Below are 24,652 nucleotides of genomic sequence, written 5' to 3'. Positions count from 1 at the left end.
GAGACACAAAACACAAACCGCGAATGGCTGCAAAAATAGTGTCTTTGGAAAAAAATAGAGTTTCTACATCAGATACAACAGAATCGGCTTCTCCACGCGCCAGAGCCCCCACAACAGCGTGAAGTGGAACCCGCTTCCCCGTCCCGCGCGGTGCCGGAGCCCCCGGTCCCGCTCACGGAACGAGGGGCTGGAGCCCCGAACCCCCCGGAGCTCCCGCAGCACAACGTACGCGGGACCGGGAGCTGCTGCGGCGCGGACACAGCGCGCCCCGCCGGCCCCGAACCCGCGCGGCTCAGCCTCCTTCCCGCGCCGCCCCGCAGAGCTCACCCAACAACCGCACGGGAAAGAGCTTCCAATGGGGGGGGCGCGGAGAAACGAGCCCGTCCCACAGCACCTTGTGCTTCAGCTCCATCGCCCTCGCAGGAAAGCGCTGCCGTGTCAGTGCCAGGGCCGCCACATCCCACCTCCGAGGCACCAAGTCTCCCCGGGCCGGCAGAGGAGCCGGCGCTGCCGCTGGCGTTCCCAGCGGCTTCACACCACGAGGGAGCTGTGGAAGACGCTCTCCTCGGGCTGCCCGCGCTTCCAGGGTCCGTAACTCAGGGCAGGAGACGCAGATGCCTCGCTGGAGCCGTCGGCCGCTGCATCCTCCCATGCGCCGAGGAACGGGCTGGGCGCTGGGGCCGGGCAGGACGGGCAGGAGCCCGCGCTGGGGGGCTGGAGCCCCCTGCAGAGGAGCCCCACGCTGGGGAGGAGCGGCTGCTCCAGGCTGACGGGGCAGAAGGCAGAGCCCGTGGGGTTGAAGTGCACTTTGTTCTTGTCCGGGCAGGACGGGTGGAACGGCTGCTCAGGGCTGGGGGAGCTGCGGGAGACACGGGGACACCGTGAGGAACCAATGCTCCCGGGGCACCGCGGGGAAAACACCCCGAGCTGTGCGCCCGGCCAGGATCCTGACAGCGCGACAGCCCCGCGACTGGAAAGAGCAGCATGGGAGGCTGGTTTGTCTCAAAACAACATGGATCCACAGGAGCACAAGTGTGATGGAGCGGCTGAGGGACCTGGGGGTTCAGCTGGAGAACAGGAGCTGAGGGGAGACCTTCTGATCTCTGAACTGCCTGAAAGGAGCTTGGAGCCAGGGGGGTCGGGCTCTGCTCCCCAGGAACAAGCGCCAGGAGCAGAGGAAACAGCCTCAAGTTGCCCAGGGGAGGTTGAGGTTGGATCTGGGAACAATTTCTTCCCCAAAGGGCTGTGGGGCATTGGAACAGGCTGCCCAGGGCAGTGCTGGAGTCACCAGCCCTGGAGGGCTGGACAGACGGACGTGAGGTTCTCAGGACATGGGGCGGTGCTGGGGTGGGGAACGGTTGGACTCTTATCCTGGGGACAGTGGTGACACCTGTGGCAACAGCAGCTCAGCTGCCCCCACCCAGGACCAACCTCACACGAGTTCTCTGCTGCCAACGGCTCCTTTACTTACAAAGCTTCTTCGAAGGCCCGAACCCTCTCGCATCCCTCGGGGGGTTCCCGTTTGAACACGTAGCTGTGGTTGGGCCGGGGAGAAGCAGCAGAGGCCAGGACCGGTGAAGAGCCGCCCTCGGCTGGCGGGGAAAGAAACGACAGATTGAGAAAGTTTTGAAAGAATCCAGCAGTGCTCTGCAACTCGACCCAGAGACACTCCTCTGGGCCCCCGGGGCCGCAGGCACAACCCCCCGAAGCTGCGGCATCTTACCCGTGTAGCTCCCAGCTCCCGCCCTCCGCCGCGGCTCCACGGGTCCAGCGCAGCTGAACGGCGGCAGCGGAGCCCGCGGCGCCTCGGCCCCGCCAGCGCGGACGGAGCAGCCGCCGCACCGCGGGGTTTGCAGCACCGGCCCCTTTGCCCCCGCCTGCAGCGTTTACCTTTGTCCTTGGGGGCTGGCGGCCCCTCGTCCGCCGCAGGGGAGGGTTCCGCAGCCACCGGGCGCAGCGGCGCAGAGGGGGACAGGGACAGGGACAGGCTGCTGCCGCTGCCGGGATCCAGCGCCAGGGACGCGGCTCCGGAGCCGCCCTGGGCAGGCGCTGGCGCCCGGTGTCCGTCTGGAACATCCAAAATCTGGGGAGGAAGCAAAGTCTGAGCAGAGCAAGAAACCCCGTCCGCAGGGGCCGCGTGTGACAGTGATGGTTTGGGGCTGTGTCCCCTCACCCGCCCCACGAGGAGCCCACGGACACAGCCCGGGGCGGCGTCAGAGCTGTCACCGTGTCCCCTGTCCCGGCAGCACGGCCGGCTGATCTCCCACAGCACAGCACGTTTCAGGGAGGGAACTCAGTGGCCACTTGACCCAATTTACACATTTACGTGCCCAGAACAAACTAAAAACTCAACACAGAGACCATCCCCACGGCCAAGAGGCGGATCCAGGCTTCTGGGGAGCAGATCTCCAGGACCACCAGGGGATTTGGGACAACATTGTGACCCTCACTTACCCGCAGGAGCTCTTCATCCCCCTGTTCCTTCACAAACGCCTCCTCCAGCTCCTGGTTCAGCCCCTCCAGGCTCCGGTGCAGGCAGGGGCTGAGCCTCACAACGGGAGATGGACAAAGGAAGCCCGAAGGAGAGTCCTGCAATGACCCAGGACCAATAACTCGTTATATCCGCGTGTGCTCGGCCGTTACGCCCTGTCCCGCAGCTCTCCGGGCTCAGCCCAGGCCTTGCAGAGGCTGCCGGAGTCGAGTGAAGTCGCTGCGCACAGGGACACGGGGCAGAGGTTGAGAACAGGGGGACCCAGAGGAGCTCGCCCTCCGCCCCGAGGACACACGGACAGCAGGGACGCGCACGCACCCGGAGCGACGCGCGGACAGCGTGGTCGCCCAGCAGCGGGGAGCTCCTCTCCTTCTCTTTGCCGCTTCTGCCATTCAGCTTCGTCCGCTGGAGCTGCTGCTTCAGCCTGACGATCTGTCACACGAGCCGCAGCTACAGGGCCGGCCGAGGCCCCCCAATCCCAACCCCAACCCGGGTCCCGACCCCCGCCCCCTGGGCATGCAGGAGCTCCCGCCCGGGCCGCGTTCCCCCCGCCCGGGCCGCGTTACCTCCCGGTGGTGATCGGCGCTGCCCCAGGACGCAGAGCGCTGGTGAGCGCCGGCTCTCCCCGCTGCCGCGTCGTGCCAGGACACCGGAGTCTGAAGTGACGAGAAACATGGCTGAGGATAATCAAACATTTACCACCTGGAGACTCTGGCAGAGCCCTAAGGATACGTGATCGACTGCTGCGCATTCCGGCCCGTCCCTCCGTTAACAGGACGCCCAGTGACATGCCTTACGAGACAGCCACCTATTTGCATTTGCCCAAACAAAGCCATTTTGGCCAGATTCACACCCATCAGGAAACTAGACCTCACAGACCCGCACAGTGAGAGACCTGCCCAGAGTCTCTGGTTTAACCACAACCACCTGGCAGGGCAAAGCGCGCCAAGCCACAGCTCCGGAGAAACAACCGCGAGCGCCCTGTGCCGCTCGCGGCCGTGGCGGCGCTGCCGGGCGCGGGGACCGGCTGTTCAGAGCAGTGTCACCAAGAGGAAACCCTCATCCGGCACCAAACCCAGCGCGGCTGCCGGGGCGCGGCCGCTCGTGTCCCAGCCGACTCTGCCAGAAAGCGGCCCCGGCGCCGCCTCCCTCGGCCGCTGCCCCAGCAGCGCGACGTTCCGGTATCGATGGGAATCGGAACGCGCTGCTGCTCTGATCGAAGGGTGGGAACTTCCTTCCGCTGAGCTCGGCGCCCTTGACACGCTCCAGCACCGCAAACGGGCTTTAAAGTCTACTTAAGGCACAGGAGCGAGTCACCCAGAGGGGTCCCTGCTCCCGGGGTGCAGGTGATCCAGCCCTCGCAGCCCCAGTGAAACCCCTCACCCCATGAGCTGCACCCCCCGCAGCCACAGCCACCTGTCCATGTGTCCGTGTGTCCATCCCACGGCAACCATGGGCAGCACAGCGGCTGCTCTGCCCGTTCACAGCACCCGGTTCACCCCGATTCCCGCTGAGCCCCGAGCTGCCGCTCGTCCCGGCGCAGCCAAGCTCGTGTGCTGCCCCAGACCCTCTCTCCCAAACAACTCAAACGTTATTTGGCCATCATCCCAAAACATCGTGTCACTCTGTCCCAGCAGATCACACACATGGGGCTGAGAGGGGCGAAGGTCCCGGGGACCCGCAGCCCATCCCACATTGGGCCCAAGTGGCGCTGTGGGAACGTGACGGAGCCCCAGACAGGGCCCGGGGCTGCTGGGGACCCGAGCGGGGTCTGCACCGCTGCTCACCGAAACCGGGGCCTGAAACGGAAGCACAGAGGCTCTTTGCGATAGGAAGGCCCGAATGTGGAGAGCACACCCGCGCCCCTGCTCTCGCGGGCAGCCTGTCAAGGCAGGAGGAAGTTACAGGACCTTTTGTACCAACTGTGGCAAAACCACTTCCTCAGAAAAAGGACAGAAAATACCCCTTTGCAGAGCGAGATAACGCCCCGAGCTCCAGCTGCGCCCGTGTCGCTCCCAGCCCGCCACGGCGCTCTGCAGCGCCGACCCGCAGCGCACGGCGCGAACGCGGACCCGCGAGCACCGAGCCCCGCGCCTGGGAACTGAGGGGAGCGGCCGCCAAGTCTGGAGGAACGTTCGTCAATACACAGGGTGCTCTGGAGCCCAGGAGTCACCCCGGCCCCCGCAGACAGACAGACACCCACCCCAGAGATCAGTGCTCGCTCCACGCGTGTCACGAGGAAACTCGAGCACTTGGAGCCGGCAGCTCTGGACGGGCCGCAGCACCCGCGGGTAGGGGCGGCTGCACCCCGACCCTCCGGAACCGCCACGTGCGGGAAACGCGAGCAGCCCCGACGCCGGGGTCAGTGCTCCCAGCACCGCGCGCCGCCCCCACTCACACAGACAAACCCCTTCCCGCTGCTCTCCGCCCTCACAGCTCCCGGCGCTACAACCCAAACACAAGCAGGCAAGAACACTCTGGAAAAGGACAATGGAGGTTGGAATCCAACTGAAAATTTCCTGCAAACGAGCCCTTAATAAATTGTTGAACAGCAAAGATGCAGCGCAGCGGAGCCCTCCCTGCACGCAGCCGCAGCTCCACATCGGGGCTCAGCCCCCACCCCGGGGAAAGCAGCAGCACGAAGCCAACAGTGGAGAGGAAAGGCAGAGGCCACCTGCCTCCAGACGGGGCCAGGGAAACTCCGACCCTGCACCAAAGCGGAGTCACTTGAAGCTGGGAAGCAAGAGGGGGAGAAAAGCTGCAGGCAGCCGCAGCCGGGGCGCTCCGCCGTCCCCTCCGCCCCATCCCGCTCGCCGGTCGGTACCTGGGTGGCTTTGTGGCTCACGCGCGAGGCGGCCGCTCCCTCGGGGTCGCGCGGCCACTGTCCCAGCAGGTAGGAGCCCAGCACGGTGTCCAGCGAGGACGTGCGGCGCACGCGGGGCTGCCGCGCTCGCCGGCTCCGCTCCGCGGCGGCGGCACACGGGACGCTGGCTGGACGGGAAGAGAAAGAAAATGAGATTTCCGAGGCCAAGAACCCCGGCTCTTCTCCCACAGCCGCAGGGACCCGTGTGCCTCAGTTTCCCCAGGGAAGCGTCTCCCGGCAGAACCGCGGAGGTCGGGCGCGTGGCCGGGCTGCAGGGCCGCAGGAGCAGCGCGTTGGCTCAGCAGGGGCCGGGACGGAGAGACGCCACCCGGGCACCGTCACGACCCGCGCACGGCGCAGCCCGCAGGGAAGTTTGTGTTTCCTTGTGATCAGACAGAAGAGCCACCGCACACGGACGGGGAGGCTGAGCAGCTCCAGTGCTTCGGGTACGACGTTCCCGCCTCCCTCCCCAAAACAGGCACCGCAGGCGGCGCATTAACCGCGCTGAACCAGCTCTGAAACCAGCACTCGGCCTTAGCTCTGTGCTGAGCTTGCCAAACGCCTCCGTGCACAAAGGTGCTGAGCCTGCTCCAGGACACAGCCTGTTGAATACACCTTTTCATAAGCTAAAATACCATTTGAAAGGCAGAATTCGTGTTCTAGGTGAGAAAAGGGCAGAACAAAACCCCACGTGGGAGGGCGAGGGCAGGATTAGTCCTGACAGCCACGCAAGGTGCACGCGGGTTAAAGGCTCATTGCCTCGGGTCCGGCTGGCGCTTCGGGACACGCTCCCTGTTAACAGCGAGACACCCGCCGCTTCATTCAGAACCTCGTTAGTGCGCGCAGCTCATTGCCCGCGGCTGCGTTACCTGCCTCGCCACCAACGAAACCACGGCAAGCAACAGGACCGTTCCCATTGCTGCCGAGCTGTGAAACCTCCTTCCTTCCCCCTCCGCGTCTCGCCCTGGGGAAACTGACCCTTCAACAGCAGAAGGACGTTTAGAAACGTAGGGACCTGCTGCTCAGGCCCTGCCGGTCTGGGAACGGGCCCCCGCGAGGGTCCGCGTCACCGCGCTGAGGCACAAACCAACCGCGACGCAGGATGAGCGCGAGCAGCCCCCGCAGGCCGGACACGCCGCCAGCTCCTCCGGGGAAAACAGAGCAGGGCCAGCGTGAAGAGGCTTCAAGGAGAACGAACCTGGAGTTCACAGGCAGGTTAAACGGTAACGACACACAAGCCCTCGGCGCTCCTGCCATAGGAGCCAACGCGGCCGCAGCGGGAGCTCCTGCCACAGAGCCCTTCGTCCTCAGGCCTGTGCCAGGGAGGCACCCCACACCTCCCAAAACCACCAGCCATCTGCCCTTAGAGATCCGTAACCGAGGGGGAACTCACGCCCGCGCCAGGATGGGATTTCACAGCGCTTTGAAACACCAACACGGAAACGCAACCCCCAGAGCGCTGCAATCGCTGCAACCGCGGGGAGGCAGAGCCTGCGGCCCCCGCCGCTGCCCCGCGGCCGCTGCTCACACCACACGGCCTGACACCGCGAGCACCCGCAGACACCCGACCCCCAGCACCGCCCTGCGACCCGGAACCGCGGACCCCGCAGGACCTGGAGAGCCGCCCGGGACGCGGCGCCCGCGGACACCGCTGAGGGGGCCGAGCGGCGGGCACGGGCGGCTCGAGCTGGTGTTCCTGGACGCGGCCAAACGGCAGCTCCCTCCAACAGGCTCCCGGCCCGCAGCCCCACACCAGCTGAGGAACAGCTGGACTCTTCACCTCTACCTTCATTCTTTCAAAGTTTGTTTTTCAAATGATAAAGCAATCTGAAGAACTCCAGCATCATCGTCACCTTGACCCGCGGGGGCAGCGCCGGAGCCGTGTCCACGCACGATTTCAACACCCGGCTTTGCACAAGCAGAACTCGCTGCGCTTTGGCGATATTTCGCTCGCAGGGCCAGGCCGCGGCAGCTGCCCCGGGCTCAGCGGATCCGCTGTGAGCAGAGCGGCTGCCGATCAGCCCCATCACCGCACACAGACCCGCAGCCAGAGTGGAGGGAGCAGCGGCTTCCGGGCTGAGCACCCACGAGGGACCAGCACAAGAGCTGGATTGCGATCACCAGCACTCCAGGTTTGGGTTAAACTGCCCGTTTAACTGCAGCTCCCGCACACCCAGGGAACAGCCTGAGCCAGACTGGAAATGCAAACTCCTCCAAAACTGCAGAGGAAATTATGATGATCAAGAGGAAACACTGAAGGTCCTGCCGAGCGAGGCGGAGCCGGGAAGAACCGAGGAGCAGCAGCTCTGGTTCGTGTGCTCAGAGCTGCGGCACAACCGGGGAGCAACCGCAGCTCGGGCAGCCGGGCTCCCCCGCGCTGCTCCATCTCCGACGGCTGAACCCACCGGTAACCGCCCCATCTGGAGCGGCTCCACCCGGCTCCAGCACAGCCCGGGGAGGAGAGAACTGCACCCGACAGAATTCATTCCCTTAACTGGTTTCAAGTGGAAACTGAACAAAAACCTTTTCAAAAGCTCCTCTGCTCAACGCCAGCCCTGCCCGAGCAGGGAGCGCGGGACCCCAGGAGGGGCCGTTAGTTGTTGATTACCGCTGGGACGGGCTCATCCTCCGCACAGCGGATCGGCGGCGGGAGCAGCGCGGGGTCTGCACAGACACCGAGGGACCCGCCGCTCCAACCGCTCCGGCTGGCACAAAACCGATCAGCCTCACATCCGAGCCAGAAAGCGTTTCATTGCTATTTTGGTGCTTCAGGAGATAACGAAGAGCCAAGCAAGAACCCAGCGTCCAAAGCAGCGCCACACGCAGCCAGAAGCAACGTGTATATCGAGAAAAGCCAAACACTGTGATTGGGTCCCAAAAAAGTTATGTTGAAAAAAGCATTCCTGAAAAAATCTCAGCAGCGCAGCCAGGGACAAACGGCCGCCGGCGCAGCGCAAGCTGCCGCCAGTTTTTCAAGGCAGGTGAGCCGCACGGAACAGAGAACGCGCGGCTCCCGACGCCGCCGCACGGCGGGCGCAGCGGGGCCCCCCGGCCGCCCCGCCTCCGCTGCCCCGGGTCTCGTTCTCTTTCACTTCCAGCCCCGCAGCAGCAGCGAGAAGCCTCCCGAACGGCGGCTCGGCTGGCGGGCCCGGGGCGCAGGGGCGCACACCCCGCTGAGCGCGGTTCGGCCCCGGGAGGCGCCGCTGGAACCGGCGGAGCGGCTCACGCTGCCGGTTCGGGGCCCCCGCACCGCCCCCGGTGCGGAGGACACGCAGGGTCCCCCGAGGCCGCACACCGGCGGCGCCCGGCTCCTCCCGTTACCTGCCCGGCCCCCGTCTCCGCGGCGCTGCTGCAGCTGGAACGGGACGGTGGCGCGCAGCGGCTGCAGCGGCCCCGCCATGCCCGGCCCGCACCGCCCGCCGCACTGACCGCCCCGCGCCGCCAGCGCCGCTTATCAGCGCTCCGGGGCCGGGGTCGGCGAGAGGAGCCCTACGGTCATTGGCTGACCGCGGCCAAACGACCCGCCCTCCTTAACCGCATCCAATCAGGACGCTCTACAACCTCCTTCCCCGCACGTGCTACAACGGTAGCCAATAAGAAAACTGCTCACCCTTCATAGGCATCATTCCTCCCGCCAGAGCCAATCAAAGAGGGAAGAGACTCAAGCCCCGCCCTCTCTCCCTCTCCGCGGCTGTGGCGTAACCAATCGCAACAAGAGACAGAGGTGTAAAGCCCACCCCACTGAGGGAGGACCAATCGCAAGCCTCTCCTAAGGCCCCGCCCCTTCCGCGCACAGACGAATCAGAGCTGCCCGGCAGTGTTTGCGTCCCGCCTCCGGCCGCGATGGCGGCGGCTGCGAGGGGCCCGGGAGCGGCAGCAGCGGCCCCGCAGGCCGCAGAGCGGCGCCGAGCCAGGGCCGGGCCCGCCCCGCCCCCGCCGGCCCCGCTTCTGGCCGCGTCCCGTTTGAACCTGATCGCCACCCGCAGCCCGCTCCCTTCTTCTACCCCGGAACGCGCTCGCTGACGCCGGCGCCGCGCTGCTGGGCGCGCACGCAGGCTGCCCGTGCGCCCGGCCCCGCTCTGCCGCCAGGGCGCGGCTCGGGGCCCCGCAGCGCCGGGCGCAGCGCGGAGGGCGCGGCTGACCCGCCCGGCCCGCAGCGCCGGAGCCGCGGCCGGAGCTGATAAGGGAGGGCAGGCGGGAGGTGGCGCGGCAGCCGAGCGGCGGTGGCGGCAGCAGTCGTTCCCGGCTATCGCGGCGCAGCAGCGCTGCCACCGCCGCCGTATCGCGGGGCAGCTGCTCGCGTTAGCGCCTAATCGGGCAGCAGATGGGGAAGCGGAGAGCCCGCGGGGGGGCGGCGCTGGGACCGCAGCGGCCGGAGGACGGGACGCCGCCGGGGCCCGGAGGACGCGCCCGCAGCCTGGCCCGCCGCAGCTCGGCGAGCGCGGCCCCCGCCCCGCAGCCCCCGTGCCCGTCTCGTCACGCTCCGGCGCTGCGGGGTCGCTGATAAGGCGGAGCCGCCGCCGCACACGGTCGCTGGGGACGGTCCCGGGCAGGGAACATTCCAGAACAGCACCTGCCAGAAGACACTTCGAGTACTTCCCTGTTCACTTAGTCCCACAAGCTGAAATTAAGGTTTAAAGTACACCCAGGTCCCCAAGTGTCTGTTCTCCCAGCGGTTCTTCCTGCCGCGGCCGCCTGTGCAGACACCAGGTGGAGCTGGTCCGGGAAACCTGCCCGCTCCTCCACGGAGACGCTTCTGACGATGTTTCCGTCCCGAGGTGCTCAGGAGCTGTTGGCAAAGAAACAGGACGTGTAAGAAAAAGACATGGAGAGGGAACTACCGCAGTACAGGTGTTCAAAAGAGCACGAAACTGCCATGAAAAATAGCTTTAAGTGCCAAATAAAGGAGTCTTGACCATAATCTTTTCTTTCAGACTGATAGCTCAGCTTTTCTAGGAACCGTATGGGGTCAGTTGTCCTCACCTAGAAATTCAAATTCACCTCTCGGTTTCTCTGCCACGCCGCCTTTCTAGGGCACTGCGGTTCCAACCCGATAGCCACAGCTGGAACAGAGTACACTCACTCCTCGGTGCTCTTGTTTGAGCACGGAGGCCACGCAGCTGCGCTGCTGATCGTTCTCACCGTATCTCATGCTATAGATACAGCACGGGATACTGAAACAGAAATGAAGTGGTTCAGCGTAACTAGGCTAAGCACCACACCAAATACTTTTCTCAAGGTTTAAATCACCACATTTTGCTTTCTAATGTAGGAAGAGGCAAGAGAGCACCAGCTGTCACCCATCAAACCGGCTCCAGCCACTCCAGCTCCCATCAGTCGCTCGTTGTCAGCCAGTCCGGTCCGTGTGCACGCGCTGCAGAGTGAAGCGACAGAAAACCAAAGCTCCTGCATTCCTGCAGGCCACGCTCCAGCCTCCGCAGCACAGTCCTCTCCCTGAAATTAAGGTTCCTAAAGGTGTTGTGCACAGCAGCAGCAGTAGCACCGCCGTGTAGAGCTGCCCGAGGCTGCAGCTGCGGGGTGCAGCTCGTCGCCCTGCCCCACGGGGCCGCTCGGCCCTTCGCGACCAGCAAGCGCCGCGCGGCCCCGGGGCGCCCGGGGGCACCCAAGGGCTCTGGACGGGCCGGGGTCACCCAGCCGGTTCCTCCGCACTTCGAGGCGGGAGAGCGCCGGTGTGTGAGCGGCCGGCCCGCCCCGAGACCAGCCCAGCGCCCACCGCTCGTGGCTTCACATCAGCGTCACCCGAGCGGGTGACAGGCACACAGGACACACGTAAGGCGGAACAGTTGCCACTGCAGCCCCATCGTTCCGGTCCAGCGCTCGAGTCCTAAGTGAGATTATATTTCTGGCTGTTTGCTATGGGTAGGAGGGAGACAAAGCTTGGATTTGAAGTCCTGATCAGCTGCGCATGAACGTGGGAGATCAAAGGGTCACTCAGCACACAAGCTAAGCTTTCCCTCATTGTCCTTGGACAGGATTGCTCTCGCTCTGGGCTGCGCGGTGGAACGCCTGCCTGTCTGCCTCCCACTCGATCCCCAGGGGCGGCTGCGCTTCGCTGCTGGGCAGCTTCTGCACTCCAGCGTTTTGAGATGAAAAGCTCCAACGAGCAGCAAGATAAATAAAACTGCGGTTTGTGAACAGATCATCCAGCAGGGCAGCCAAGCTGTCCCAGCCTGGTCACGCTGGCAGGGCAAACAGCGCGAGGGCTGGGGACGGAGCACAAGCGCAGCATGAAACAGCTCGTTTGCACCGGGTGACGGAAAGGGAAGAAGCTTCTCCTAATCGCGTGAATCACCAGCACGGCAGACACAGAGAGGGCACTTCAAGTGATCACCGGTGTCCGGCGCTGCCAGCGTTGTAACACAGCGCGTAGGTGCATACCGACAGATCCGACCGGGCACGGTTCTCAGCACGGCCGCAATGACGCCTCTCGAACCCGCTGCCGCTGCGGAGCCGTCCGACCGTCCCGCTGCCGCGGGAACACCGAGGACGAGGTTCATCGTGTGCCGCGCGATCCTCCCGTGGCTGCCGCGGGTCAGGGCCGCGCCAGCCCCCCGCCCGCCCGTGACACGGCGGCGCTGGCTGCAGCGGGGCGCCCGCACGCCGTGCTTGGGTCGTCCCAAATCTACCCTCATTTAAACATTGCAAGTCAGGCTAATAACTTGAGGCCACAGCGCCCCTCAGCCCAGCACCAGGCGCTTGGCTCAACCGCCATTTGAAATTCCATTAGATCCCAGGCAGGCTTTTCTTTCCCTGGCCGAGCAGGACGCCGTGCGTTTGTGCAGCAGCGTTTTCTCCCGCAGGCGCCTTCCCGTGGGTTGTGGGTGCGTTCACCGACTCGCTAGCGAGCTCTTCACCCACACGTGTTTTCCTGGGCTCCATGTGCACAGTTTTGAGGTGAAACGTGTGCTCACTCGCAGCCAGCGCGTCCTGCTCCCACCACTCACACCGTGTACCCACCGCACACCCACTGTGCACACCCGCTGCTCACACTGCACACATTGCACACCCTGCACACACTGCACACCCGCTCACACTGCACACACTGCACACCCGCTCACACTGCACACCCGCTGCTCACACCGCACACTGGCACACCACACACCCACTCACACTGCACACACCACACCCCCACTGCTCACACTGCACACACCCTGCACACCCACTGCGCACACCGCACACCCGCTCACACTGCACACATTGCACACCCTGCACACCCACTGCACACACCGCACACCCGCTCACACTGCACACATTGCACACTCTGCACACCCACTGCACACACCGCACACCCGCACACCACACACCCACTCACACTGCACAACCACTGCACACACCACACACCCACTCACACCACACACCGCACCCACTACACACATTGCACACCCTGCACACCCACTGCGCACACCGCACACCCGCTCACACTGCACACATTGCACACACCGCACACCCACTGCGCACATTGCACACCCTGCACACACCGCACACCCACTGCACACATTGCACACCCTGCACACACCGCACACCCACTGCACACATTGCACACTCTGCACACCCACTGCGCACACCGCACACCCGCTCACACTGCACACATTGCACACCCTGCACACACCGCACACCCATGGCACAGCGGGCCGGGCACGCCTGGGGGCAACACCGCGGAGCCAGAGGAGTGGCGGTACTTGCACAACTTGCGACGTGCACTCACAAGGGTTACAGGATTGCCCCTGAGAATTGCGCAATCCCTAGAGATAACTGCATTTGGAAGGAAAACGCGTGTTTGGTCAAACACCTGCATTTGTTCGGCAGGTCGTTACGGAACGCGGGACCCTGCTGCTCACGGCGTTACCACCCTGACTGCACGGACACATCGCACCCGAACAGGCCGACAGCTCCGGGCGGCTGCGACACGCGGTGACCGCCGGGCTCGCGGGACCGACCCCCGGAGCGGAGACTTCCACGCACCGCCCGCCACCCGCCGCTGCCCGGCCCCAATATGGCCGCGGCGGGAGGGCCGAGGCTGCCCGAACCCAACATGGCGCCCTGGAGACAACACCCGCTCCGCTCCCCGGGAACCCGCCGACTTCACGCCCGGACCCAAGATGGCCGCCGGCAGCTTCACCGTCAGCGGCGCCGCCGGGATCCCAGCCCGACTCCAAGATGGCAGCGCCCGCTGGCGGGAGGCTGGCTCGGGGTCACGTGACGGGGGTGTGGACCGTGTCCCGGCGGAAGCGTGAGGGACCGAGCGGGGAGCGGGGGCTGGCGGGAGCGGCTGGCGCCGGCGGAGCAGACGTGCCGCAGGACGGGAGACACGGCCGTCACCACGGAGCCCGCCAGCGCCAACACGGCGGCGACCGCCGCTTCGCGGGGCGGGGGCGCCGGGGACCAGCCAACCTCGCTGCCCCCGCCCCCCCCGAGGATGCCGCGCAGGAAGGTGAGTGCGGCCGGCGAACAGGGGAGGCGCCCCGCGGGGGAACGGGCGAACTGGGGCGGTGGCGTTCCCCTTCCCCACCCCCCGCTGCTACCTCTTACGGGCACAAAACCGGGGGGGAAAATAGCGGCCTTCAGCCCCCAGCGCCCGCCCCGCTCGCTCCCTGAGTGGCTCCCGCTCGCGCACGCTGAGCGCTGATTGGCCAGCTTGCTCGTCACTCATCGCCCCCAACGGTTAGCCTTCCCCCCCCGCGCCTGTAGTGTGGTCCGCCTCTTGGATTTTCCGATTGGACAGGCAGTTGGCGAACTGGTTCCGTATTGGTCTGACTGCCCTGCCGGACTGATCGCTAATTGGCTTTTGCGGCTGCCCATCTGCGCCCCAACGGTCACCTCCCCGCGCGTGCCTCGTTTCTCCCTCCGTCCCAGCCCCCATCGCACTTCGCGCCCCCGAGTTGATGTTTGTGTGGGAGCGATGCTCGCCCTGATAGGCTGCCGGCCGCCGTCAGTCACGCCCTGCTGGCACGCCTTTTTGCTCTCCGAGCTGTCATTGGCGGGCTTTTCCTTTAGGCCCCTCCCGCGGGCGTTGTGATTGGCCGGGACCGGCGAGTCTGCGCCGGGCGCAAAACAAAGCGGCGCGGGGGCTGCGCTCTCGCTGCGGGGTCTTGAGGTTGCTGCGGCCGTTTCCCGCAGCGCTCGGGGAGATCCGCCCGCGCCGACCCGCCCCGGCTGGCCCGCCCGCGTCCTGGCTGTGCGGCCGGGCTGCAGGGCAGGCGTCTCCGGAGGCCCGGTGGCTGCCCGCCAGCTCCCCAGGCCTGCTCCCCTCAGGGAGCCCGGCCGCTCTGCTGCGCCGCGTGAGGTGAATGCAGCTGCATTCACGGGGCCTGCCTTCCCGCCGCTGCCCGCGGCGCCTGCTGCTGCACAGTCGGCCCAGCCCTTGCTGAGCCCGTCTGCTCCCTCCAGCACCGGCTCCCGCGGTGCCTCTGCTGGGCCGGGGCGGGCGCAGCGGGGCCGGGGCGGGCGCAGCGGGGCCGGGGCGGGCGCAGCGGGGCCGGGGCGCGCAGGCAGTGCAGCACGGCTGTGGGCCTTGCAGGGCACTGAGGACGAGTCCTGTCCAGCCTTGAAACCGTATTGACTTATGGCTTTCAGTGAAGTTGGGCGCTGCTGGGATCTCTCTTAGTGGATCAGTTTGCAGAAACTTTGTTACTGAAGGCACCGTCTGATGCCACGTATTTGTTAAACTATTTTTTCCAGAGTAATACCCTTGACATTTATTAGTTTGTTTATATCGTTGTGTCAGCTTAAATTTGTCTAGCATCAAATAGTTTATTTTTTCTCATAGTATAAATACAGTGAGCAAGTTTAAGTGCCCCTGTGCTAATGTCCGGGTGTGCGGTGTTGCAGAGGAACGCGGGCAGCAGCTCGGATGGAACGGAGGACTCTGACTTCTCCACGGATCCCGAGCACACGGACAGCTCAGAGAGCGACGGCGCGTCCCGCCGCTCGGCCCGCGTGACCCGCTCCTCCGCCAGGCTCAGCCAGAGCTCCCAAGGTAAACGCTTTGTTTTTTTGCACCAGGAAAAGCAAAGCAGCCTCCAAGCACCAAGAGGCTCACTGTGCTGCGTATTCCTGACCTTTGCAATGTTGGAGTTTATACCAACTTAAAAATTGCACGAATGATGTAACATAATTTAAAGATTACAGTGGTGGTGGAAGTCAAATCTCGACTCTACTTGTTAAAGGAAGTGGGAATCAAGCCCCGTGATTCTGCTGCCATCTTTGCCAAATTTTCCTGAGTACTCTAAAAATTTGCATTCTGTGTAGACAGTTCCGTTGGCCCTGGAGCCAAGCTAGAGCGAGGCTGTTCAGAGGTGAATGCTGGTGTTGTTTTGTTTGGGGTTTTCTGTGCTGTAGGGAGGATGTGTGTTCATGCCTTGCTGACGCTGGCCGTCCTCTGCAATAAACGTAACCAACATATTGCCAGTTATTTTGTGTGCTTCTACTTTGGCATCCAGACTCCAAGAGGAAACATCGAATGTGCCCACCTCCTCACTTTTAGTGTTAGTCATTTCTTGGCTGCGAGTTAATCAGCTCCCATCTGGTATCAAGGGGAGGCAATGACAGTAGATAGTCACATATTTCCATTGCTCCGTGTATACGCTTTGATCGAGAATCTGTTCTGTTACAAACTTTATTGCAAGTAAGAAATATACGTTCCCGATCACCTGGTAAGTGGGTCTTAAGAGGATGTGTATGGGATACCTGGGATGCTCCCAGCTTCTGAAAGCGTTGTTTTCATGCAAAATAATTATTTTCTAGTCTTACGAGAAGTGTGGGATCACGAAACCACGCGCAGGGTGCTGAATGCAGCTCCACACCAGGAGCAGTCTTACCATTCCCAAGGGTTATCTAAACACATCTCGTTCTCATCTAAACTACAACTGTTCTTCAGCTTTCCACATGGGAGCTGGTTTGTAATTACTAGTTAATGAAGTAATTAAGTCCAGAGAAAGCTGATCTCATTCCAGGTTAAGTGTTGGTAGAGGATCAGCAGATTTAAGCGCAGAAGCGCAGGGTGTCCCTGGGCGCTGGGGCAGGGCCGGCTGCTGGTCCCCACTGTCAGTCCCGGTCTGCTCCAGCCTGTCCTCGGGCGTTGTGCTGCAGCCTTTGGAGCACGTCTCTGACCTGCAGTGGCCACTGCGGGTGTAAGGACGGTGTGTCTGTTCAGATTCCAGCCCGGTTCACAACCCGCCGTCGTTCGGAGCGGAGGAGCCGGTGTACTCCACGCGCAGGGTGACGCGCAGCCAGCAGCAGCCCGCTCCCGTCACCCCCAAGAAGTACCCGCTGCGCCAGACCCGCTCGTCCGGCTCCGAGACCGAGCAAGTGGTCGACTTTTCTGACAGAGGTACAGGGGGCGCGGGCAGGAGTCGAGAGGCTGCAAAACGCTCTTGGGAAGCGCGTGCGGCTCTGTTCTCTGAGGGCAGCCTGTAATATCCGGAGGATGGAGGGTTTGAGACAGCTGTCTGGAGTTGCTTTATGTATGTTTTTGAAAGCTTTCTTTCAGGCAAGTTTGTAACATTTTGATCCTTATTCAGACACTAAAAATGCAGCGGATCACGATGAGTCTCCACCTCGTACCCCCACTGGGAATGCCCCTTCCTCAGAGTCTGATATTGATATCTCCAGTCCAAATGTGTCCCACGATGAGAGCATTGCCAAGGACATGTCCATGAAGGATTCTGGAAGTGACCTGTCCCACCGTCCTAAGCGCCGCCGCTTCCATGAGAGCTACAATTTCAACATGAAATGTCCCACTCCTGGTTGTAACTCTTTAGGTAATTTCAGCTCCAGGATTAATCTGCTGGGTTTTGCCTTCCTGCTATGATATTCTAAGTAACAACATGCACTTAGTTAGGATCAGAAGTGTTAGTGAGACGTGGGTTTGTTCTTCCCGTGTTTGGGGTATAACAGGGCAGAGGACCAGGCAGGAGTGTGGGAGGAAAAGGCAGAGTCTTGCAGGTAGGGTGCTAGTGAGACGCAGGTTTTCAGAAACAGGTGATTGCAGACCTGTGATATCCTTGGCTGCTGCATGGAGCACGGCTTTTCGGTCAGCATGAGCAGGATTTTCCTTCTTTGTTCTTAAAGCCTGTGCTGTGAACCGTGACTTGTGCTCCTTCTGTCACACTGGTAATAAGCCAGGGATGCTCCTTGAGATGCTCATTGGAGGGATGTGCCCATCTGGGATACTCGTTAAAGCTCTTTATGATCACACGTTAAGATTGGGCTCTTTTTCCGGATCCTTTGCAGGACACCTGACTGGAAAACACGAGCGCCACTTTTCCATCTCGGGATGCCCGCTGTATCATAATCTCTCAGCAGATGAGTGCAAGGTAAATGAGGCTTCTGGTTTATTTTCCTTATGTTATTTTTTGAATAACATGCCGTGACCTGCCATTTGTGGACAGGAAGCAGAGATAACACGTTTCAGCTGATGCCTGTAGCTGTGAGCAGCAGCTGTGTGTTAAACCATCTGCGAGTTTCAGCTCAGCTCTGGCGGTCGTTTGCTGCGGCACTGACAGCTGAGTCTTGGCTTGCAGGTGCGAGCGCAGAGCCGGGATAAGCAGATCGAGGAGAGGATGCTGGCCCATCGGCAGGACGACAACAACAGGCACGCCACCAGGCACCAGGTCAGCGATCTGCGTACTCTGGAGCAGCTGCTCCCTTCAGAGCGGCAAAACCTCCTCTGTGTCCCAGCAAGGGCCACTCCCTGTGTCCCCAGGGAGACTGGAGCGGCTGCTGGCAGCAGGGGGGGCCCTGGTGGTACAAGGGGGGCTGGAGCTATGCTCAGGACAGTCTTTGCTCTGTACTTGGAGGGGTAGGGCGAGAGAATTCCTGCAGAAATGTTAACTACAATTTTACTCTGGCTAAACAGAAAAGAATAAAAGCAGGGGAATTACATTTTCAGTTCAGGAGCCTTGGACTTGAGTCAAGATGACTGAATGAGTCAGCTGGGAGCTTTTCCCCATGATTAAGCAGCACACAAAGGGTGTCTTGTGGGACTGAGGTACAGTGGCAACAGCAGGCGGTGGCAGGAAGACATTTCCTATTTTATGCGCCTGGGTTGTATCTGCAGTGCCCTCTTATTAGTGCGGGATTTGGTTCAGCGGCAACAGCGTCATAAAAGGAAAGTCAGGACGGGGCCTTTGGGGTGAAGGTGAGGAAGAGTGGTGGAAGTGGATGAAGCCTGGTGAAGGTTTCAACCTCTGCTTCCTTGCAGGCACCAACAGAGAGGCAGCTGCGATACAAAGAGAAAGTGGCTGAGCTCCGGAAGAAGAGAAACTCTGGACTAAGCAAGGAGCAAAAAGAAAAATACATGGTAAGAGCAATAACGTTATTCGTTCATTCCCTCCTGTCTGGAATGAGACCACTGAGCGGGAGTTTGGCTTTCTCAGTCATCCCGCAACGTTCTCAGCTGAAAGTGCTGCAAGATCCACCAGCTTAGGAGCAGCACGGCAGCAAAACCTGCTGTTGTTTTATTGTAGGAACACAGACAAACCTATGGCAATACTAGAGAACCTCTGCTTGAAAACCTGACGAGCGAGTACGACCTCGAGCTTTTCCGGAGAGCACAAGCACGGGCATCTGAGGACCTGGTGAGACTTCTAACTCATATCTCATAGCAAATGCCTCTGGAAACGGGCATGCTCCGCAGGAGGAATAATGAGGGACAGTCCTGTTCAGTGGGTGTTTGTTTTTGATGGAAGAGCGGGCAGCCCCACCTGCTGAAAGCACGGCCAAGGAGTGCGGATAGCAAGGGATAGACGTCACTGGGACGGCAGCTGGTGACTGTGGGCCGGAGTTCAGACCTGGTATTGCTGAGGCTTTGTGGGTGCCTTCCAGAGCTGCTTTCCATCCCCAGAGATGAACCAAAAGACACTGTGATGCTTCCCAGTGCCGACTGTATCTGGGATGTCTGAGCAGAACACGAGCTGCATCCTCTCCCCACAGATTAGGGAGAAGCACAAAGTTGCGTTGGTTTCCTGACAGAAAGAGCAGGGTCCTGGTGCTGGCATGTGCTGAGTGCTGGTTCACAGGACACCTCCTGGTGGAAGGACCGGTGACCGTCCTGCTTGGGGACAGGGCTGCAGGGGGGTCATCAGGTGTGCTCACACTGACAAAGGAATTTAGGAGACTTGAAGTAAATTATTTCCTTGAAGGAAATAAATAGGACCCCCTTCCTCTCTGCCTACTTATAGGGCTTTTTTTAAATAATCATCCACTTTTTTTCATGCACAGGAAAAGCTGCGGCTCCAGGGCCAGATCACAGAAGGCAGCAATATGATTAAAACGATCGCGTTTGGCCGTTACGAGCTGGACACCTGGTATCATTCCCCCTACCCAGAGGAGTACGCTCGTCTGGGACGTCTCTACATGTGCGAGTTCTGTCTCAAATACATGAAGAGCCAGACCATACTGCGCAGGCACATGGTAAGTGCTGGGCAGAGCTGATCCCTGCGCTCGACATCCGACCTCAGCGTGTGGATGTTCTAGAACATCAGCTGTTAGCTCAGGTGCTCGCTTTAGGACGTGAGAAGACTGTGTGTTTTCTGGTATATCGAGTAGCTGTTGTAACTTTTTCTGCCCTTAAAACAGTGGTGTCAGCCTAACTCTGTTTTCCCATCATAGGCAAAATGTGTTTGGAAACATCCACCGGGTGATGAGATCTACCGCAAAGGCTCCATTTCAGTGTTTGAGGTGGATGGGAAGAAGAACAAGGTACCAACTGTGATCATTAAGCCAGTCCTGAGTGTGGGATCTGTCTTCCAAATCTGCTGGTCTCGTCCTGTAAAGAGCGAGGGTGCAAACGGCCCTTTCTCCCTCTAATTGCAGAAACTTTGCTGGAGTCTGACCTGCCCTTTCTGGCAATCCAGCAGTGCTTTTGTCTGTGTTTTCTTTGTGGTTATTCCTCAGCCCTGTTGTGCTCCAGCAGTTCCCTCTTGGGACACTGGGCTGTGATAAACAGCTGTATTCTCTTCTCCTTTTGCTTCTAGATCTACTGTCAGAACCTGTGTCTGCTGGCCAAACTTTTCTTGGACCACAAAACGCTGTATTACGATGTTGAGCCCTTCCTGTTCTATGTCATGACAGAAGCTGACAACACTGGCTGCCACCTGATCGGGTATTTCTCCAAGGTTAGCGGCCTGCCCCGAGCACGTCAGTGTGCACCCCGCGCTTGTGCTGCTGCTGGGTCGCTTTCTTGTTCCACGTGAACCTGGTTGGTAACGGTGGTGGTAGCGAGCGTGTTCCTGGCTCCTCAGGCGCAGCTCCGCAGCCAGCCGCGCTGGGCTTGAACTGCACCAGGCACCCAGCTGAGTGGCCAGTAACGCGAGACACGCAGGCTGGAGCCGAAGGACGATCGGGTTCCTTGTTGTTAGGCAGGTTTTTCTGCTGTTGCTCCTCTCGCCTCGTATTTATCAGCTGCACAGGCTTGTTCCGTCCCATGGATTATGATATACCCATTGTTTGTGCAGATCGAGACCTGTTCATCTCTCCTCTCTGTTCTTGTTTTTAGGAGAAGAATTCTTTTCTCAACTACAATGTTTCTTGTATCCTGACGATGCCTCAATATATGAGGCAAGGCTACGGCAAAATGCTCATTGACTTCAGTAAGTAGAAAGAGGAATTCTGGAAACGTATTCTGTCCAACATGACAATTTCACCAAGTAATCTCAAGTATCTGTGGTGGTTGAGCAGTTTTCATTGTAGCTGCCTTTGCTAAAGAGGGCACCGGTCAGGAGAGGGTCGTTCAGGAAGGATAAGCAGGTTTTCTTTCCTCTCCAGGCTATTTGCTTTCGAAAGTAGAAGAAAAGGTTGGCTCTCCAGAACGGCCTCTGTCCGATTTGGGTCTCATCAGCTACCGCAGTTACTGGAAGGAAGTTCTGCTTCGTTACCTGCATAATTTCCAAGGAAAAGAGATCTCTATAAAAGGTGTGTTTTCAAGCCGAATAAGCTGATAGCAAGTTGGTTCAGGAACATACGTACACATCTCATTCGCTCCCTTTGCTCCAGCGCGGGGCAGGTCGTGCCTGACTCATCCCTGCGTGTTTGTGGCCGCGCGGCTGGTGGAATGTTCTGTAGCTGGGAACGGCTCCTTTCCGTCCTGCCGCTGGGAAGGATAAGCCGGACTTGCAGAGTTTTGAAAGTGTATGCTGGCTGCTGCTTTATAAATACATTAAAAAATACAGCAAATTAACTTTACCCGTCTGTAGATTATAATGTTAATTTTAAAAGGAAAAATGGCTCCACTGAGAGGCTTTCAAATGCTTTGGAAAAATACTAAGGCTATTTGGATGTCTTTTAATAGCATTTCTATGCTTTTGGAAGGTAGGAGTACGCAGCGTTTCGTAGAGATGCTGAGGTAGCTTTGATGAAGTGGCCACATCTTTCAGAGGATCACCCCCTATTAACTTGTAGTTGAAAACTGGCAGTTACAGGCTATTGCAGAGAAATGCTTCTGTTCTAACGTCAACTGATACCGCTTTGCAGAAATCAGCCAGGAGACGGCGGTAAATCCTGTCGACATCGTTAGCACGTTGCAGGCGCTTCAGATGCTCAAGTACTGGAAGGGAAAACACCTGGTCCTAAAGAGACAGGTAAGATTTGCAACGGCTGTTTCTGCGGTTTTGTTTCTTGATACGTAGCTGTTAGATTCATATGGACTTGCTGAAACCAGTATTTGCTTTTCATTCTTGGGGGGGAGCGCTGGAATTTTCTAATGTAGTAACTGATAAAACACGACACAGCACCCACCCTGGTTCTGGAGCAGTCAGGAGACGAGCTGCACTGACCTTCCTTCGCTCGTCTGCGGAGTAACGTTGCTTGTTGTGAGCGGCTCTTTCGGGGAGCGATGCATCAACACTCCTATCACGCTCCTCGTCGTTCCTGCCCTTTATTGGGCAAATGGATGACACAGTGAACTGAATTACTGGAACACTGAATGACTGCTGTTTGTACCCTCATTAGATACAAGACAAGTGGTTTATCAGTCTCCAAATGTGACAGCGCCTCTCTTGTGCTTTCCCCTCCCCGAGACTTCACTGTGTAGCTAAAAGGAGCCATTTCAGTGTGACTGGAAGAGGCTGCTGGAAACGCTGCTCTGTCACGCTAAGCAGGTGGTTGGCTCGTCACCTTCAGCTCTGTGCCGGGACGTGTGGTGATGTGCCGCGGATAATTCTCCACCGTTTGTTTTAACCTGCCCTTTCGTGCTCTTTCCCTCAGGATCTGATTGATGAATGGATAGCCAAAGAGGCAAAAAGATCCAACAGTAATAAGATAATGGATCCCAGCTGTTTGAAATGGACCCCTCCCAAGGGAACTTAATGTCTGTCGCTCCTGCCGCCAGTGACCCCCAGCAGTAGAAGCGCCCCAGGGATCTGTGTTGTATCTGTTGCTGTTGTGACTGGCTGGTACAGTGCCCCCCAAAGATCAGCTCCCCTTGGGACTGTTCTGGCCCAGGTCTGGTGCACCCACAGACGCTAGTTCTGAGGAACTTGATGTTTCGGCCTCAATGAGGTTGCAAGGATTGGATCTGTATAGGACCCAAACGAAGCTCCCAGCAGCGCTGGCCCAAGGAGTTCTGATATCTGGTACTGTACCTGTCCAGTCACTGGTCTTACCCTCATGTTCCTACTTGGATGAGGTTGTGTTGTGTTCTATAATCTGGTTGTTTCTTCATTCAGGTTCCTTGCGTTTCGAGTAACGGATGTAACTTCTGTGGCTTTTGAACAAGGTCTAATAATGCTTGTTTGGGGAGAGGCTGCGCTTACACTGGCTGCGGCGTTTTTAACTCATCCTGTCTGGACTGTTCTGTTCCATTTATCAAATAGTTTTAGTAAGATAACACGCCTCCTCTTTCAGCAGTGTTTGCCGTATGACACAGCAGGTCTTCACATAGCTAATTCTGTACAGTCAGAAGCTTTAGTGTCTGTAACCGAGTGGTGTGACTGTGTGTGAGCCTGGAGGAGCCGGGGCCGAGCGCGTGGGGCCCTCGTGCTCTGGGGTGGTTGCAGAGCTGCTCTTGGTCCACGCTCCTGCAGCCGCTACGGCGCCCCAGCTGGAGGCAGCTCTGAGCGTTACTGGCCTTTCCTGGTTTCTCTCTTGGAGTTCATGGTTCCTTGACACCGTTCACCGTATCTCACTGGAGATACTTTTCCCAGAGCAGTCTTCCTGGAACTGTAGGTCTGTGTTGGAGAGGATTATTTTCCCTCCAGACTGAAGAAGTCAGAACTTCCAACACATTCTGGCTAGCCTTGTCCAAACAGCCACAGAAACTGCAGCGCAAATGTCGTCAGTTGTTGGATTGCCTACCGCCTACGTTCTGTGCGGCAGCAGCTCCCGTGAGCTGTGTGGATGGTTTGCTTCTCTGACAGCGCGTTCTTGTTTGTCTTCGTAAAACAAAAGAGCTTTTACTTCCTCTCTCCCATCAGCACCACTGGAAGAAACTATTGTACAATGGCTTTTGAGTATAACCACTGTCCTTGTGCCACAGACTTTCTGTATGGCTCCAGTGTGATGGAGAGGGGACAATCTTGGGGCGGCCCATGGCAGCACCACGTAGTGCGATTTCATTGAAGCCGTCCGGCGCTTCCCCGCGGAACGGGGTCTGAACCGAGGCACGTGCCGTAACCACTGACCCACCCTGCTGTGGACGAGTTCTGTTGCTCTCCTGGTGGCTGTCTGTCTTTCTGCCCTCCTAGAAAAGATAAGAGATCATCAGTACGTGTTGTGTACCTTGTGGGCATTACTGAAGTTCGCTGTCTCTGCCCTTTGCTCCGTGTTGTAACTGCAGATGCTCGTGGCACTGTCAGCAGGTGGATCTCTGGAGTAGGGGAGAAGGCTGTTCTTGTGCAGAAGATAACCCTGTTCCCATGATGTGGTAGAATGTGCTGTTCTTGTATCTCCTTCTCAATAAAGCATGTTCTCTGCTCAAGTTCCCGCCTTCTCTTTATTTTGTCAGATGCTGTTCTGCATCTCCAGCTGAGCGAAACTGCTGCTTTATGTTGTGAGGGACTAATCTGGAACCCATCTTGTGCCCGGTGGATTGAGAGGGTGCAGATCGGCCAGGGCGAGCGTGGCCTGGGGCTGGAGCAGCTCAGCTTAGGAAGAAAGAGCCGACTAGTTGAGATATGGAGCACCTTGTGCTCCATATCAGAGATATGTGCAGATCTGTTTCCTCAGGTCCTCGTTGTCTTGTTCCCCTCAGCCAGACGCTGGCTGTGCCAGCGCAGCCGCTACGGGAAACGTGGCCAACGTGACCCGAGCCTCTCCATCCTTCACCCGCTGCGTTTGGCAAA

General features: G+C 59.7%; 2 protein-coding genes across 3 annotated transcripts; one reads left to right on the top strand and one right to left on the bottom strand.

Annotated features, from left to right (window-relative positions):
• Positions 1-24: 24 nt before the first annotated feature.
• On the bottom strand, positions 25-8,814 carry FAM117A (family with sequence similarity 117 member A). 2 transcript variants are annotated; one of them, XM_065039388.1, is made up of 8 exons: positions 8,676-8,814; positions 5,316-5,482; positions 3,058-3,147; positions 2,810-2,923; positions 2,455-2,589; positions 1,891-2,083; positions 1,472-1,592; positions 25-859 (listed from the first exon to the last, which is right to left on the bottom strand). In XM_065039388.1, exons 1-8 carry the CDS (start codon positions 8,752-8,754, stop codon positions 532-534), a joined length of 1,227 nt encoding a protein of 408 aa, XP_064895460.1. In that variant the 5' UTR covers positions 8,755-8,814; the 3' UTR covers positions 25-531. The 2 variants fall into 2 exon arrangements, with proteins under 2 accessions (XP_064895460.1, XP_064895461.1); XM_065039389.1 differs by lacking the exon at positions 2,810-2,923.
• A 4,760-nt stretch (positions 8,815-13,574) lies between these two features.
• On the top strand, positions 13,575-24,288 carry KAT7 (lysine acetyltransferase 7). The gene is made up of 15 exons (XM_065039285.1): positions 13,575-13,806; positions 15,204-15,351; positions 16,528-16,704; positions 16,895-17,134; positions 17,607-17,689; positions 17,897-17,986; positions 18,577-18,675; positions 18,842-18,952; positions 19,596-19,787; positions 19,986-20,075; positions 20,351-20,491; positions 20,872-20,965; positions 21,141-21,287; positions 21,846-21,952; positions 22,578-24,288. Exons 1-15 carry the CDS (start codon positions 13,792-13,794, stop codon positions 22,677-22,679), a joined length of 1,836 nt encoding a protein of 611 aa, XP_064895357.1. The 5' UTR covers positions 13,575-13,791; the 3' UTR covers positions 22,680-24,288.
• The last annotated feature ends 364 nt before the right edge of the window (positions 24,289-24,652 follow it).

The sequence above is a fragment of the Columba livia genome, chromosome 23, assembly GCF_036013475.1.
Source record: "Columba livia isolate bColLiv1 breed racing homer chromosome 23, bColLiv1.pat.W.v2, whole genome shotgun sequence".
NCBI lineage: Eukaryota > Metazoa > Chordata > Aves > Columbiformes > Columbidae > Columba > Columba livia.
This window is presented reverse-complemented; position numbering and strand designations above follow the sequence as displayed.

Bases quoted from the DNA above. Each gene is read 5' to 3' on its own strand.
- FAM117A (XM_065039388.1), bottom strand. From the start codon at position 8,754: ATGGCGGGGCCGCTGCAGCCGCTGCGCGCCACCGTCCCGTTCCAGCTG. The intron at 3,148-5,315 runs GTACCGACCGGC...TCGTCACTTCAG, and splicing joins TGAGCCACAAAGCCACCCAG to ACTCCGGTGTCCTGGCACGA. The intron at 2,924-3,057 runs GTAACGCGGCCC...CTCGTGTGACAG, and splicing joins GCGCCGATCACCACCGGGAG to ATCGTCAGGCTGAAGCAGCA.
- KAT7 (XM_065039285.1), top strand. The intron at 17,987-18,576 runs GTCAGCGATCTG...GCTTCCTTGCAG, and splicing joins GGCACGCCACCAGGCACCAG to GCACCAACAGAGAGGCAGCT. The intron at 19,788-19,985 runs GTAAGTGCTGGG...TTCCCATCATAG, and splicing joins CCATACTGCGCAGGCACATG to GCAAAATGTGTTTGGAAACA.